The 15,437-nt window shown below is 39.3% G+C and overlaps 1 protein-coding gene across 5 annotated transcripts in view; it reads left to right on the plus strand.

Moving 5' to 3' along the window:
• The window catches only part of RASGRP3 (RAS guanyl releasing protein 3), a 77,753-nt gene extending 63,801 nt beyond the window's left edge, over positions 1-13,952 (plus strand). For 4 of the 5 annotated variants that reach the window (XM_081945268.1, XM_081945266.1, XM_081945267.1 and 1 more), the window contains exons 13-17: positions 493-640; positions 1,665-1,701; positions 2,889-3,014; positions 5,416-5,768; positions 13,022-13,949. In XM_081945268.1, the coding sequence (XP_081801394.1) occupies positions 493-640; positions 1,665-1,701; positions 2,889-3,014; positions 5,416-5,768; positions 13,022-13,030 (673 nt within the window). In that variant the 3' untranslated portion in view covers positions 13,031-13,949. Of the gene's footprint in view, positions 1-492; positions 641-1,664; positions 1,702-2,888; positions 3,015-5,415; positions 5,769-13,021 lie in introns of all 5 variants that reach the window. The other variant, XM_081945270.1, reaches the window with a different exon arrangement.
• Positions 13,953-15,437: the final 1,485 nt, after the last annotated feature.

The raw sequence follows: 15,437 nt of genomic DNA on the forward strand, positions 1-15,437 counted from the left end.
TTACTATTATTTGTATGGTTTTTAATTTGGTACCTGTACACCGCCCCGAGTCCCTTCGGGGAGAGGGGGCGGTCTAGAAATCAAATAAAATAAAATAAATAAAATAATAAATTGAATGAATCGCACTGCCATTAAGTGAATCCAGCTTCCCCCATCAACTTGGCTTATTGGATGCTGGCTTGCTGGAATGGGGTGGAAAGGGAGATTTTACATTATCCTTCCCCTGCCATGCCCACCAAGCCACGCCCACAGAACCAGTAGTAAAAAAAATTGAAACTCACCACTGGAGTGTTTCTGTGCAAATTTCTGCTTGGAACATTTTTTTCTTGACCAAAAAAGTATCAGAAGGTTTTGAAATCATATCTGTGGAAATACCGCCTTTCAGAAATTGGATAAATTAACCCCTTTGGAGGAGAGCCAGAATTCTGTTGTTTTCCCTATCATGGTGACGACTGATTTTCCCCTTCCCTTCCTGCCTTTTTTTTTTTTCAGGGATGGTCTTATCAGCAAAGGAGAAATGATGGCATATTTTCTAAGGGCTAAATCACAGCTACAGTGCAAAATGGGACCAGGTTTTATACATAACTTCCAAGAGATGACCTATCTTAAGCCAACCTTCTGTGAACATTGCGCTGGATTTGTAAGTATACAATGGTGGAATGGGGAGATTAAGGTGTGTTAAGAGATAAATAATAGTACCTTCATACTTGAGCCTGACCTATTTCAAAAATAATGTCCATCACACACACACACACACACACAGACATTGCATCAACATAATATGAAAGAGTGGGCCAGATTTTTGTTGTCTGACTGTGTCTCCATGTAGTCTTACAGGTTGTTAAATTCATCTGTTTTTCTATTATTTTCTATTCATCTATTTTCTATTATTGCTGTTTTCTATTTTTCTGACTGAATCAGAATCAGAATCGAACTGGAAGGAACATTGGAGATCTTCTAGTACTTCTAGACCATGGGTGTCAAACTCACGTTGTCACGGCATTATCATGTGACGTATCGGCACATTTTCCCCCTTCGCTAAACTGGGCGGGGGCGTGGCCAGCATGTGACGCATCTGGCCCCTGGGCCGGGAGTTTGATAGCCCTGTTCTAGACTGTAATAAGGAGAAAGCAGAACAATTGCACATGCCTTTCATCCCCATCAGAGAGACTCGTGAGTTTAGCATTAAAGATAACAGAAATCAATGGTGCAATCCTATGCATAACTATTGAAAGGAAGAAGCCTCACCGAGTTGAGTGTGCCTCTTTCCAGATAAGTCAGTGCAGGATTCTAGCCTTGTTGAGTGTGTATATGTGTCTATTTTCAATATTATTGCAACGTAGCAAAACCAAACTCTATGGTGCATCAAAGTCTCTGAAAACGGGTTGAGTAGAAATGCAGAAACAGACTCTGATGAAGAGTCTTCTGCTGATTCACTGGGAAAGCATTTGTGTGATCTGTTGAATCAGTTCTGTGCTGGTTCATTCGTAGGCAATGGAATGTGTGGGCAAAGTTTCACAGTTGAATGGATAGTTCTTTCTAACAGGAAGGGTGTTGAGTGGAGTAATTTCCTGTTTGTGCTTTTGTAGCCATTGTTACTACGTTCATAAGAAGGTTGTGTTCCTTCCGGCATTCTTTTTTATATCTTTTGTCTTTAATTACAGCTCTGGGGTATAATCAAGCAAGGCTACAAATGCAAAGGTACTGGAAATCACGCATGGCATTTCGTTTCTGGGTGTTTTTTGTTTTTTTTTAATATTCAGCCTTTTGATTGTTGGCAAAATGCCATTCAATACATTTTTGCATTTCAGGTTAGTCTGAATAAATGCCATCCCTATGCATGCCTGCTCCTCTGCTACGCTTCCGAATTACAGCCTTGTCCAATTTTTCTGCTGCAAACATATAACTTTGAGCTAGTAATCCACTCCTGACCACTATTTCTTTGGGAGAAGCATAAAAATGGAGCATTCTCACATGCCTGACTGCCTCTTGGCAATTTCCCATGCTCCTGGCAATTTTCCATGCATTCACCCATAAATCTTATTAAGAAATTAGAGCATAACTTTTCTGCTCAGCTTTAGAGTCCACGCAGAATACTTCCTGACTTAATTTTCCCAACATATATAAATAGTATGCTGCTTCCCTTAACAGCAGCCTGCAGCTGAGACTAATAATGCTTGAATGCATTACATCTGGCAGTATAAAGGAGCCTTGACTGGCAGAAATAGCTGGTAGTCAAGAATGCATTTTAGAGGGGAAATAGCATGCAGGATGTCACATGGTCTATTTTCCTTATGTTTTTATATTGAAAATGAACTGATCTTATCCAGTTGAGAAAGTGGTTATTTGAAAGCAATTAATACTCTGAGACGGGTGGGAATGTGAGAAAGAGAGATTTTAAAGTAAGGAATAAATCTATGTGTAGAACTCTTGTTGTTTATTTGTTTTTTGTAGAAAAAATACTTTTGGACCGAAGAGGTAGTAGATACATGAGTTTTTTATCTTTTTTTCCCCTACCAGTTTCTTCTTCAGTCCATATTACATGCTGCCACAGTACCTCCCCATGAGATTCCAAACATACTTTCTCCATAGCAATATTTCTACCATTTTGGCAACCTATTTAAACTGCACTATAAGTGCCAAAAAGTTGGAAAGAGCAAATATGTCTGCCATCATTTCATAAGTATAGCAATATGCCCAAGCACCCCTTTCAATTTCACATTGCATGTTCTGTTGCCATGCACATAATATCAGTTATCCAGGGTTTTTACTGTTGAGTTTTGAAAATGTTTTATAAATGCAAATTTTATGCTGGCCTACCTTGTTTTGGAAATAGCAGTTTACCAAAACTAACTATTCTTTATTCCTTTGCTGGTGATTTACTCCAGACTGTGGTGCCAACTGCCATAAACAGTGCAGAGATCTGCTAGTTCTAGCTTGTAGGAAATTTGCCAGGGGGGCTTCACTGAACAGTGGTCATGGGTCTTTGCCCAATAGCCCATCACTACCTGCAGGTAAGAGGCGACTCCATGTCTTGTGGCTGATTGTTTAACCCATGCTTTCCATGTCCCAACAGCATTTGAAATGTGTGCCTTGAATGCACTAATTATTGTCCTTTTGAAATAAAGAGTCTTTGTTATCATTTGAGAGGACCCTCTTATTTAGCTTGCACAGTTGCGTAAGAAAGACTGACATAATTGTAATGGGGTATCCCCTCCCAAATGAGATTCACAGCGTTCAATCTGCATAGTTGACAATTCCAATTTTCCCACTCCCAGCTAGGGATACATCACTATACAAAGCACTCATCTATACTTGGCAGCAGCTCAAAAGTCTGTTAGAGATGGCATACGAGTTTTATCATCACTGTCGCATTTCATATGGAACTCTTGCTGTCAGTATAAGAGGGTCTGTATAGTTGCGGCTTGCAATTATGCTGAAATGAGGCCCAGTATCTGAAACAAAGAGTTCAATTTTTGTTTAGGGTCAATTCTGCCACAACAGTAAAGGACTATTTTTGTTTCTTATGATCACCCGCATAATTTCCAATGTAGTTATCTGATGTGTGAAGAGATCTCTTTTTGGAAAGGTCGAAGAAATGGTGGTTTAAAACACTGGCTTTAACTTTGAAAGGTTTACATTGTTAAGAAGTCCCTGAGAGAGTCAAACTATCTTAATATGTATCTGTTTAGACATTAAGGTCTGCAGAAGAGTTTCTTTAAAATGACTTACATATAACAGACAGGTAACATTGCTGCAGAATGCATTTCCTTGGCAAATGGCTATGGAGATTCTCAATCATCCATGTCATGGTTATCCCAAAGGTGCTTTTCAAAAGGCAACTGGACTTTCGGGGTGGGGGGTGTTCTTCCTTGAAAATGTTTCACTTCTCATTCAGAACTGAAGAAGTTTCTTTGATGAGAAACAAAATGTTTTCAAGGAAGAAAACAAGAAGAAAGTTCAGTTCCCATTTTTTCCTCTTTCAGAAAACTGTGTGGATGCCCAACAAGATAGCTTATAAATTAAAGAAACCTAAAAGAGTATGTTAAGGATAATTTCCTTTCCTTTATAGCCTTGGATTTAGATTATGTGACTTTATCAATGTGGAAAATAAATTAGAAAAAGTATGAAATACAAATCTACTTGTACAACTTTGCTTTAGTTAGGAAATAAATGTGATTTCCAATTTAATGAAAAGGACAAAAAATAGCAAAACATTTCATGGGTTTGAAAAAAGAGGGTTTTTTTTCCCCTTATAAAAAAGATGCCGACGTGGAACTTCAAAATATGCCTGCTTGCTATCTAGATTGATAGTGCAAATCATGGTTGAACTTAAGATATTTAATGGTATTGACTGCATTGACCTACCATATTTTTCGGAGTATATGACGCACTGGAGTATAAGACGCACAAAGGTTTTGAAGAGGCAAGTTTTTTAAAAAAGTTTTTGCATTCTACAAACCTCCCAAAAACGGCCCGTTTGTCACGAAAACGGGCCCGTTTTATTTCCCAAAAAAGGCATGAATAGCCTTTACAGGGATTTCAGAGTGCTCCTGTGGGGTGGCCCCCCCAAAACAAGCAAAAAACGGGCCGTTTTTTGTCAAAAAAAATGCATGCATAGCCTTTAGGAGGCTTATAGAGTGCTGGTGGGGGGCAAAAAACGGCCCGTTCTTTGCTCATTTGTTCCCTCCCCAGCCCCAGGAGCTCTCTAAAAGCCTTCTACAGGCTCTGCACGGCCATTTTGGTGAAGGGGCGGGGTATCAGGAGGCAAAAACGCTGTATTCAGTGTATAAGACGCACCCAGATTTTCAGCCTTTTTTTTTTTTGAGGGAAAAAGGTGCGTCTTATACTCCGAAAAATACGGTATTTAAAGTTTTGAAAGAAAGATATTCTTTTTTAAATTATTAACTGAGATTAGCTGGTCTTGAAGAAATTGGTAGGATTATTTGCCTACTAGGAGTTTAAGTGTTTGATTTTTAAGCTGACAACTTGGAGGTTTCTTGATTTATGTATCAAATGTCACACATTTAATTATTAGTTATTGTAGGTCAGCCTTCCCCAAGTCTATGTTTTATACTCTATGAGTATGTATTGTAGGTTTTGTCATATTGAAAGTTGTAATCTCACACTTTTAGAATAAACCAGATAGTGGAAGTAATTAAAACTTTTCTGATTTACCAGTATGATGGACAGAACTAAAACAGTGTTTAATTCTATCAAAATTGTGGGATGTGAAATGTGTATGTATTCCTTAAAGAAAAATTGTGTGAATTACACGTGCGGGATATACTTTCCAGAAGACTTCAAATTAGAGATGTTTTCATTTTTTCCTAGCTGAAACTAATTTGCTATCTGGTTTGTTCCATATTTGTACTTTACACTGACTTAATTGATTTGCACTTTGTTATATTGCAGTACAAGATGAAGTATTTAAATTCCCCACTGTAAGGCCACAAAATCAGGACCTTGATAGCAGAGCAATCACACTTGTAACTGGCTGCTCTCAGAAGATTTCAGTTCATCTCCAGCGGGTAACCACGAGTCAAGCAACTCAGACAGAACCACTGTGGAATGAACCAGGTTGGGATGATGCAGGATCACATACTTTCCCCAAAATGAAATCCAGATTCCGTGGTAAATCTGGAAAAAATAAAGGTTTTGCAAAATGGGAGAATGAAAAGTCTAACATTCCAGTCAACAGGGACACAACAGTGCGTGTGATGGATCAAAATGGAACAGAAACTCTCCTAGAAAGACAGGAAGTCAAGGTTTGTACTATAAAATTCTTAGGAGTTTAAAACCTCTCTCTCTCTCTCCATCCATCCATCCATCCATCCATCCATCTATCCATCCATCTCTGTCTGTGTCTGTGTCTGTGTCTGTGTCTGTGTCTGTCTGTCTGTCTGTCTGTCTGTCTGTCTGTCTGTCTGTCTGTCTGTCTATCTATCTATCTATCTATCTATCTATCTATCTATCTATCTATCTATCTATCTATCTATAATGCAGGTTTTGGCATATTCGGGTCTTTTCCTGTGTAAGATTGAGAGTATCTTGGTGATGTTTCGACGAGGTCTCACTCACCATCTCCAGGCTGGTGCCTTTGGCTTTGTGCTTCTGTGAGCAAAGCATGATTGGAGCTGCCGTCTTTCTATAAATATTGGTGGGGTGTGTGGAGTGCTGGCTTTGCTGCTGCAAGCGGATTGGTTGGCTTTGTTGTAACATCTTGATTAGTTGATGGAGTTGATGTTTGCAGATTAGCCATCTGTTTCGTAACATCCTGTATGGCTGAGGTACTGGCTGCGTGCCTATTGTTCTTTTGTGTTGTAACGACCTGGTTAATGGGTTGTGTGATGACATCCTGAGCTCTATTGTAGTGATATCCTGAGTCCTGTGTTGCAATCTCCTGGGGGTTGGTTGCGTTATAACAGCCTGAGCCTTTGCGTTGTAACCTCCTGAGTTCTGTGATGTAATATCCTGAGCAGATGGCTGAGGTGTAACATCCCGGGCTTTGGTTTGGCTCCAGGTTTGTGGTCTGGCCATGTGTTCATGGCATGTGTCAGTTTGCTTGACACATGCAGATCTAGCACACCCTAGATCTGACCAACCACTGCCTAAACAACACATACTTCATCAACAATGGACAAAGATACAAACAGATAGAAGGAGCACCCATGGGATCACCCCTCTCACCCGTCATCACAAACCTATAGATGGAACATTTTGAAACCAACGCCTTAGATAAATCCAAACACAAACACAAATTCTGGCGTAGATATATAGATGACACGTTCGTAATTTGGCCACATAGGAAGGAAAAACTGGACAACTTCCTCACACATCTCAACAGCCTACACCCCAAAATACAATTCACCATGGAAATAGAAGCTAACAACCAACTTCCCTTTCTGGATGTCCTAATCTACAAAAAACCCAATGGCTCCCTAGGACACACCATCTACCAGAAAAAACCCACACACCAACCGCTACTTAAACACACAATCCCATCACCACCCTGCGCAGATCAACTCCGTAGCCAAGACCCTCATCTCCAGAACCAAATGCCTAGCCAACAAAGACCACCTGAAAACTGAATTAGACTCTCACAAACATATTTATTTCCAACGGATTCCAAAGAAACACAATTACCAACTTAATCCAAAAGGAGACACCCCTCAAGAACCGAAACACAAAACAGGACAACGGCATCGCCCTCCTCCCTTACATCAAAGGCACCACAGATAAAATCAGCAAAATTCTCCATAAACACAATATCAAGACAGCCTTCGGCACTGACCAAAAAATAGCCAACATCTTAAGAAACCCCAAAGACAAAATCCAGCTAGAAAACCAAGGAGTCTATGAAATACCATGCAAAATCTGCCCAGCCACATACATTGGACAAACTAATAGGAGAATAAATGCACGCATCGTAGAACACAAGAACACAGTCAGAAAAGAAGACAAAATTTCCTCCCTCTTCCAGCACCTTAAAGCAACAGGACATGAACTTGATTTTGAAAGAACCAAATTAATTTCCAAAACTGAACACTTCAACAAGAGAATAATTATGGAAGCCATCGAAATAGAGAAACACCCCCACAACATGAATAAACGTGACGATACCTCCCGCCTACCAGACATCTGGAAACTAGCCCTCATCAACAAACGAGTCCCAGCCACGAAAACCGACACCAGACCCAGAACAACACAGGACACAACTACCAATCACCCTCACCAGACTCAAACCCAAACCCATCCCATAGACCAAATGCAACCATCATCCAGAAGCCAAACCATGGTGGCATCACCAACTGTTGCACCCCTCTTTGATCCCCACACAAAGCAAACTGACACATGCCATGAACACATGGCGAGACCGCAAACTTGGAGCCAAACCAAAGCCCGGGATGTTACACGACAGCCATGTGTTCAGGATATTACATCACAGAACTCAGGACATTACAACGCAAAGGCTCAGGATGTTACAATGCAGCCAACCCCCCAGAAGGTTGCAGCACAGGACTCAGGATATCACTACAATAGAGCTCAGGATTTCATCACACAGCCCATTACCCAGGTCGTTACAACACAAAAGAACAATAGGCACACAGCCAGTACCTCAGCCACACAGGATGAAACAGCCGACTAATCTGCAAACATCAACTCCATCAATTAATCAAGATGTTACAACATAGCCAACCAATCTGCTTACAGCAACAAAGCCAGCACTCCACACACACACACCAATATTTATAGAAAGACGGCAGCTCCGATCACGCTTTGCTCGCACAAGCACGAAGCCGAAGGCACCAGCCTGAAGATAGTGAGTGGGGCCTCGTCGAAACATCGCCAAGATACTCTCAATCCTATATGGGAAAAGACTCGAATACACCAAAACCTGCATACCTGTACCCGTGAAAATCTACGAAAACATACGTACATACATACATACATACATACATTACATATATACATATACATATACATATACATATGCATATGCATATGCATATGCATATACATATACATATACATATACATATACATCATATACATATACATATACATATACATATACATATACATATACATATACATATACATATACATACACATACACATACACATACACATACACACACACGCACACACATATATGTATGTGTGTGTCTGTGTCTGTGTTCCAGCAGAACTCTGGAACTCCTTGAGCAATTTCAACCAAAATTGGTACACAGATGACTTACTCTCTTGAAACAAATGCTGTGAGGGTAAGACACCCCTCGGTGTGTGTGTTTTGCTAAGATACAGCCTGTTGTGCCTTAAAATGGCTTCTACGGTACTATTGGAGCTGCCATGGTAACGGCTTCACAGTACTCCACAAGGAGGCTCCCTCTGGTAAGGGGGAAAGTCCAATGTTATAAATTACATTTGGTCCAGATATTTTCCCCCTATAAATAAATACCCAGGCAACTCCGGGTTATCAACTAGTATACCAAAAATTTTAACGTGCCATTTTTGCAACTGTAAACAACAGGGCAAATTATGCATTGTTGGTGACATATATATGTAGGCCTGGCCTATACATCTGTGCAGCATATAAATTTAATAACTAAATAAGTGAAATAGTCATCAACAAAGACTATTGCATATCTTCAAGAACTGTTTTCCATTAGCTGAAGTAATATATTTATGGAATTAGGTGTACTGTATATACCCTCCCTATTATGACAACGTATTTGAGATTGGCCACTGTAATGTATATTGTGCAGAAATTTTATATTTAGAATTCAATACTTGAGATAAAAATGATTACTTCGAAGGTTATCTAATGTGGTAGTGCCAGTCTCCATGAAGAAGTGATGGTTGAGCCTGTCTTTGAAAGAGGAGGTGTGTGCCCTCTCCTCAGAAAGTCACTGCTGGACTCAAGAGTCCAGAATAATTTTTATCCAGTTTCCAACCATTTTTTTGTAGAAAAGATGGTTAAATACAATACAATACAATAGCAGAGTTGGAAGGGACCTTGGAGGTCTTCTAGTCCAACCCCCTGCCTAGGCAGGAAAGCCTACACCGTTTCAGGCAAATGGTTATCCAACATCTTCTTAAAGACTTCCAGTGTTGGGGCATTCACAACTTCTGGAGGCAAGCTGTTCCACGGATTAATTGTTCTAACTGTCAGGAAATTTTTCCTCGGTTCTAAGCTGCTTCTCTCCTTGATTAGTTTCCACCCATTGCTTCTTGTTCTACTCTCAGGTGCCTTGGAGAATAGTTTGACTCCCTCTTCTTTGTGGCAACCCCTGAGATATTGGAACCCTGCTATCATGTTTCCCCTAGTCCTTCTTTTCATTAAACTAGACATACCCAGTTCCTGCAACCGTTCTTCATATGTTTTAGTCTCCAGTCCCCTAATCATCTTTGTTGCTCTTCTCTGCACTCTTTCAAGAGTCTCCACATCTTTTCTACATTGTAGTGACCAAAACTGAATGCAGTATTCCAAGTGTGGCCTTACCAAGGCATTATAAAGTGGTATAAAGACTTCACGTGATCTTGATTCTATCCTCTGTTTATGTTGCCCAGAACTGTGTTGGCTTTTTGGCAGCTGCTGCACACTGTTGGCTCATATTTAAATGGTTGTCCACTAGGACTCCAAGGTCCCTTTCACAGTTACTACTATTGAGCAAGGTACCACCTATATTGTACCTGTGCATTTTGTTTTTCTTGCCTAAATGTAGAACCTTATTCTTTTCACCCTTGAATTTCATTTTATTAGATAGTGCCCATAGTGTTCATGTTTGTCAAGATCCTTCAGTATCTTAAGCCTGTCTTCTGGAGTGTTGGCTATTCCTGCCAGCTTGGTGTCTTCTGCAAATTTGATGAATTCCCCATTTATTCCCTCATCCAAATCGTTGATGGAGATGTTGAAGAGTACTGAGCGTAAAACAGCCTTGGGGTACTCCACTGCATACTTCCCTCCATGTATATGCAGTTCCATTGAGGACTACAAGTTGAATGCGGTTGGTCAGCCAGTTATCTGGTGGTGATGCTGTCCAACCCACATTCTACTTTATCTAGTAGGTTATGGTCTACCTTATCAAATGCCTTACTGAAGTCCAAGTAAACTATATCAATGGCATTCCTCTGGTCCACTAATTTTGTCACTTTGTCAAAGAATGCAATAAGATTAGTCTGGCATGATCTGTTTTTGACCATCCCATGCTGGCTTTTGGCTATTACTTTGTTTACTTCTAAGTGTTCGCTAATTCGTTGCTTGACTATCTTTTCCAGAATCTCTCCTGGTATTGAGGTCAGGCTGATAGGTCTGTAGTTTCCTGGATCTATTTTCTTTTCCTTTTTTGAAGATGGGAACCACATCAGCTGTTTTCCAGTCCTCTGGCAGTTCCCTGGTGTTCCAGGCTGTCTGAAAGATATAGTTCAGTGGTTCTGAGATCTGGTCTGCCAGTTCCTTCAGAGCCCTTGGGTGTAATCCATCTGGTCCTGGTGATTTGAACTCATCTAGGGTAGACAGGTGCTCACTTACCATTTTCTTCCCTATTTCAATTTGTGTTCCTAATCTGATTTTTGTGGTGCTGTTTTTGATAGGTTGGACTGTTTTATCCCTTTGTGTAAAGACAGATGCAAAAAATGAGTTAAATAGTTCTGCTTTCTCCCTGTTGCTTGTCACCTTCTTGCCACTTTCTCCCAGCAATGGACCAGTTGTTTCCTTAACCTTTTTCTTGTTTTTAATGTGTTGGAAGAAGCTTTTTTTATTTTTTACTTTTGTGGCAAGCCTTTCTTCATTGTGAGCCTTAGCTTTCCTTGCTTCATCTTTAGAGGCTCAGGCTATTTGCTGATATTCTGCCTTAGTTATGTCCCCCCCCCCCTTCCACTTTTTATACTTAACTTTTTTGTCTTTCAATTTGTCAGAGAGTTCTTTATGCAGCCATGCTGGTTTCTTTTGGGAGCTATTATTTTTCTTCTTCATTGGTATTGTGCTAGACTGAGCTTTTGTAATCTCATTTTTCAAAATTTCCCAAGCTTCTTGAGTTGTTTTCCCCTTGAGGATTCTCATCCATGGAATTCTTCCCAAGCTCTTTCTAAGTTTATTGAAATTAGCCCTCTTAAAATCCAAGACTCTAGTTTGACTTTGTTCTACTACTTGTGTTTGCATAATGTTGAATTCCAATATTGCATGGTCACTTGCCCCCAGGGCTCCTGTGGCTTCAACACCTTGTATCATTTCCTCTCTGTTAGGGAGAATTAAGTCTAATATGGCCCATCCCCTTGTTCCTTTCTCTACTTTTGGGGGGGAAAGTTGTCTGCTAGGTTCGTTAGGAACCTGTTGGATCTTCCACTTGGTGCAGATCTTCCACTTTGTTTCCCAGTTGATGTCGGGGTAGTTAAAATCCCCCATTACTATTGTGGTGTGCTTCCTACATACCTTAGTTAGCTGAATAGCAAAAAGTTCATCTACTTTCTCAGCTTGGTTGGGTGGCCTGTAGTATAGACCTATGGCAGTGTCATTTCCCCCACAACCTTTAATATTGACCCAAATGCATTCGAGATAGTTCTAATCATTGTTGTGCTCTATTTCTGTAGAGATATACTTATTTCTTATATGTAGTGCAACTCCACCTCCTCTTTTATTTAGTCTATTTCTTTTAAATAATTTAAGTCCTTCAAGCTGTATGTTCCATTTGTGGGTTACATCCCACCAAGTTTCTGTAATAAATACTGTAGAATACTGTAGTCAGTCAAACTGGGTTTCACATGATCCTGGAGGGACCAGAGTATCTAAACCCTTCTCAATCACTTTTCACACTGGGACATATCAGTGAGATAACAGCGGTGATAATTGTTGATGATCATTAGTGGAGCCAAGAAAGGATAATTAATACCTGATAGCCTGTGGGAACTGACAGTGGGTGCCATATTGTGTAGTTTTCCTTTGTCCATGGTTAGTTGCTATGGTGTTGCCTGGAGGGAAAAGTTTGTGCCTAAAGCTCCTAAAATATGGGATGCCACAGGGCTCAACATTCTTACCCCACCTGTTTTAACATCAAAATGAGACCACTGAAAATATATGGGGATGTTCCATTACTTTGTCCAAATATATTGTTTCTATTATATTGTTTTCATGCTGTTTTCAGTGTCATATGTTGCCAAGAATCACTATGGAGTGAAGCAGCCTTATAAATTATACTGAAATAAATAGTATAATAGGTAGCTTTTATTATATTATAAAAGCTACCTAATGCAGTTTATCATTTCAGACTAAATGGCTCCATATGTTAAAAGTTTCCTGCTGACAGAAAATCAGCATGCCAAAGAGAATAGATAAGCCATATTCTTATCCCTAGCAGCAAATAAATATTAGTATACAATGCAGGCAGATTAAAGCACAGAATCCTTGCATGTTGAACTGTAGCCTGGTGATACTATTGATTTTGGGTCTGTCCTCCAGAAGTATGTATATCAATCTCCTCTGAACAAAACACTGAGAATTGTTTCTTCTGATTTATTATAGGCTTGTTGATCTGCTGCAGAAAATCTACTGTCGGAAGATAGTTCAAGAAAAGTGTGATATTTTACAAATCGCCTGGATATGGCTGAACTTCATACCAATGTTACATTCATCAGATTTTATAATTGGTGACAGTTGCTTAATGACAAGAGTACACTATTTATTTTCTCACACAAGTAATTTGATCAAACTTGCACTGATGGAAAACAAAGGAACATTATAACTGCAGAACTTCCGCAATTCTGTTGCCAGCAAAGAGAATCCTGGCTCTGAATCTATCACTACTAAAACCATCACTACCAAAATCATATGGGCTTACAGACGTGTCAGTTACCAAAATTCCTGGATCCAAATTTTGTCAACCTTCCACATTCTGAGGCATCCCCCATCAACAACTGAAAGCTGATTTTCTATCTGGAACTAAGGGCTCAGATTCCCCGGTGGCTGCATTCACATATTAGAGTCATTAGGTTGAGGACTTTCTTTAAAAAGTATTATTTCTCAACACAAGTATGAAGCTATCTAAATTTTTATATTCAGTTTGTAATAATCCACAATGTGTGCTTGCTACGTAGTTCACAGAACTGGATGAAATCAAATTATATACTTGGCATACAAAGATTGTGAAATTCAGGGGGTGTAATTTAGCCTAGCTTTCTTCAATCTTAATATCTGCCAAGTGCAGTTCACAATTCCCATCGTCCCCGGCATGGCTAACAGCCAGCTACACCTGGAAAGCACCAAGCTGAAGAAGTCTGAGAGTAAAAGTTGGTCTTTCACTGTTTCCTAAAATGATGTAAACATGTATTGTTTAATTTCATGGTTTCATGGAGCAGTTTTGTTGGTTTTCACATCTTTTAGCAAACTGGAAATAAACACTGGATTTTCTAAATAGCAAATGCTTTATAATATACAGAACATTGGATGAAAGTCGGAGTCGATAGAATTAGTATCCTTACCTAGAAATTCAGTAACATTGTGATGTCTCATCTTGCTCAGTGCTGTAACTTTGAAAGAGACCAGCTAAAGTCATGAATCTGCTTGAAACATTCATTATCTTGTAGGCTAGCATAGGTCGCACAGAATCTTCCCACAATAATATTATTCTGTGATATGGCCACAAAGGTATTTATTTGTCTTCTGAAGTCATAAAATTGTAGCCTTGCCAATATGGAAATCTGCCTATTTAAATCCAAATCACTGGAGAGATTTCAGTTCATAATTTATTCTATGTTGCAGGATATAAGGGAACCTTTTTAAAAAATTAATATTTAGCACATTCTATTTCTCTGTAGCATCTGACACTACTTCCACCAAATTGCCAGAAAAGGCTTTAATTCGGAAACCGAGGTACTGGCCTTAAAATCATCCATAAGACTTATCCATTTTTAAAAATTCAACATTTTTGCATTATTTGCAAGCAACTACAGTATAGTATTCTGGTGCTAACTCTATTGAGATTTAAAAATTAGATGTTTTTTATCTTCCGATTATTTTAGCTGTTCCTAAGGGGGAAAAAATGAGACTAGCCTTTGTGCTTAAATAACTAGTTTTCAATTTCATTTTTTCACCATCTCTTGGCTGACAGATTATCATACATCATTTAGACAGGCATATACATTTTTTTTCTTGGAAATTATATCATCCCTGGGGAGGAAAAACACATTTATTGCAGGCAGAATAAGTACATTTTCCTACAAATCAGTGACTTATTTTGGATCCAGATAAGGACCCGTATGTATTACTACATAATTCACACCGGAGGGGGTTAAGAATAGAAGCACATAAAATGATCAATTCTGCTTAAGGAGAAGCTTTTTATATGTGTATCTATATCTCACTTCTAATTGGCCAGGTACCAATTAACATTCACTTTCTATATCTTTGGAAATTCCCTAGGATACAAAAAATGTACAATTGATAAATTTTGTTGTCCTTGTGCCAAGGAATTCAATTACTGTTATTTTAACATACGTTACAAATTATGTTGGACCTAAAATATTGGGTGTTCTGTTGGCTAGGCCAGGAAGTCAAAGAAAGCCAATAGAGTTTTTCTATGTTATCAAGAAAGTGCAGTCAATGACAGATAAACTTAACGCAGGGGACAGGAGGTGAGTGTAGATCCTACTTACAATACAGTACAATACAATAGCAGAGTTGGAAGGGACCTTGGAGGTCTTCTAGTCCAACCCCCTGCCTAGGCAGGAAACCCTATACCGTTTCAGACAAATGGCTATCCACTTATTTTAGTATAGTCCTCAAATTACAAGTTCACTTAGTGACTGTTCAAAGTTATAACGGCACTGATAAAAGTGACTTATGATCGTTTTTCACACTTGCAACCTTTGCAGCATCCCCATAGTCATGTGATCAAAATTCAGACGCTTTGCAAGTGACTCAAATTTATGACGGTTGCAGT

The sequence above is a fragment of the Natrix helvetica genome, assembly GCF_964273705.1.
Source record: "Natrix helvetica genome assembly, chromosome: 2".
NCBI classification, from domain to species: Eukaryota; Metazoa; Chordata; class Lepidosauria; order Squamata; family Natricidae; genus Natrix; species Natrix helvetica.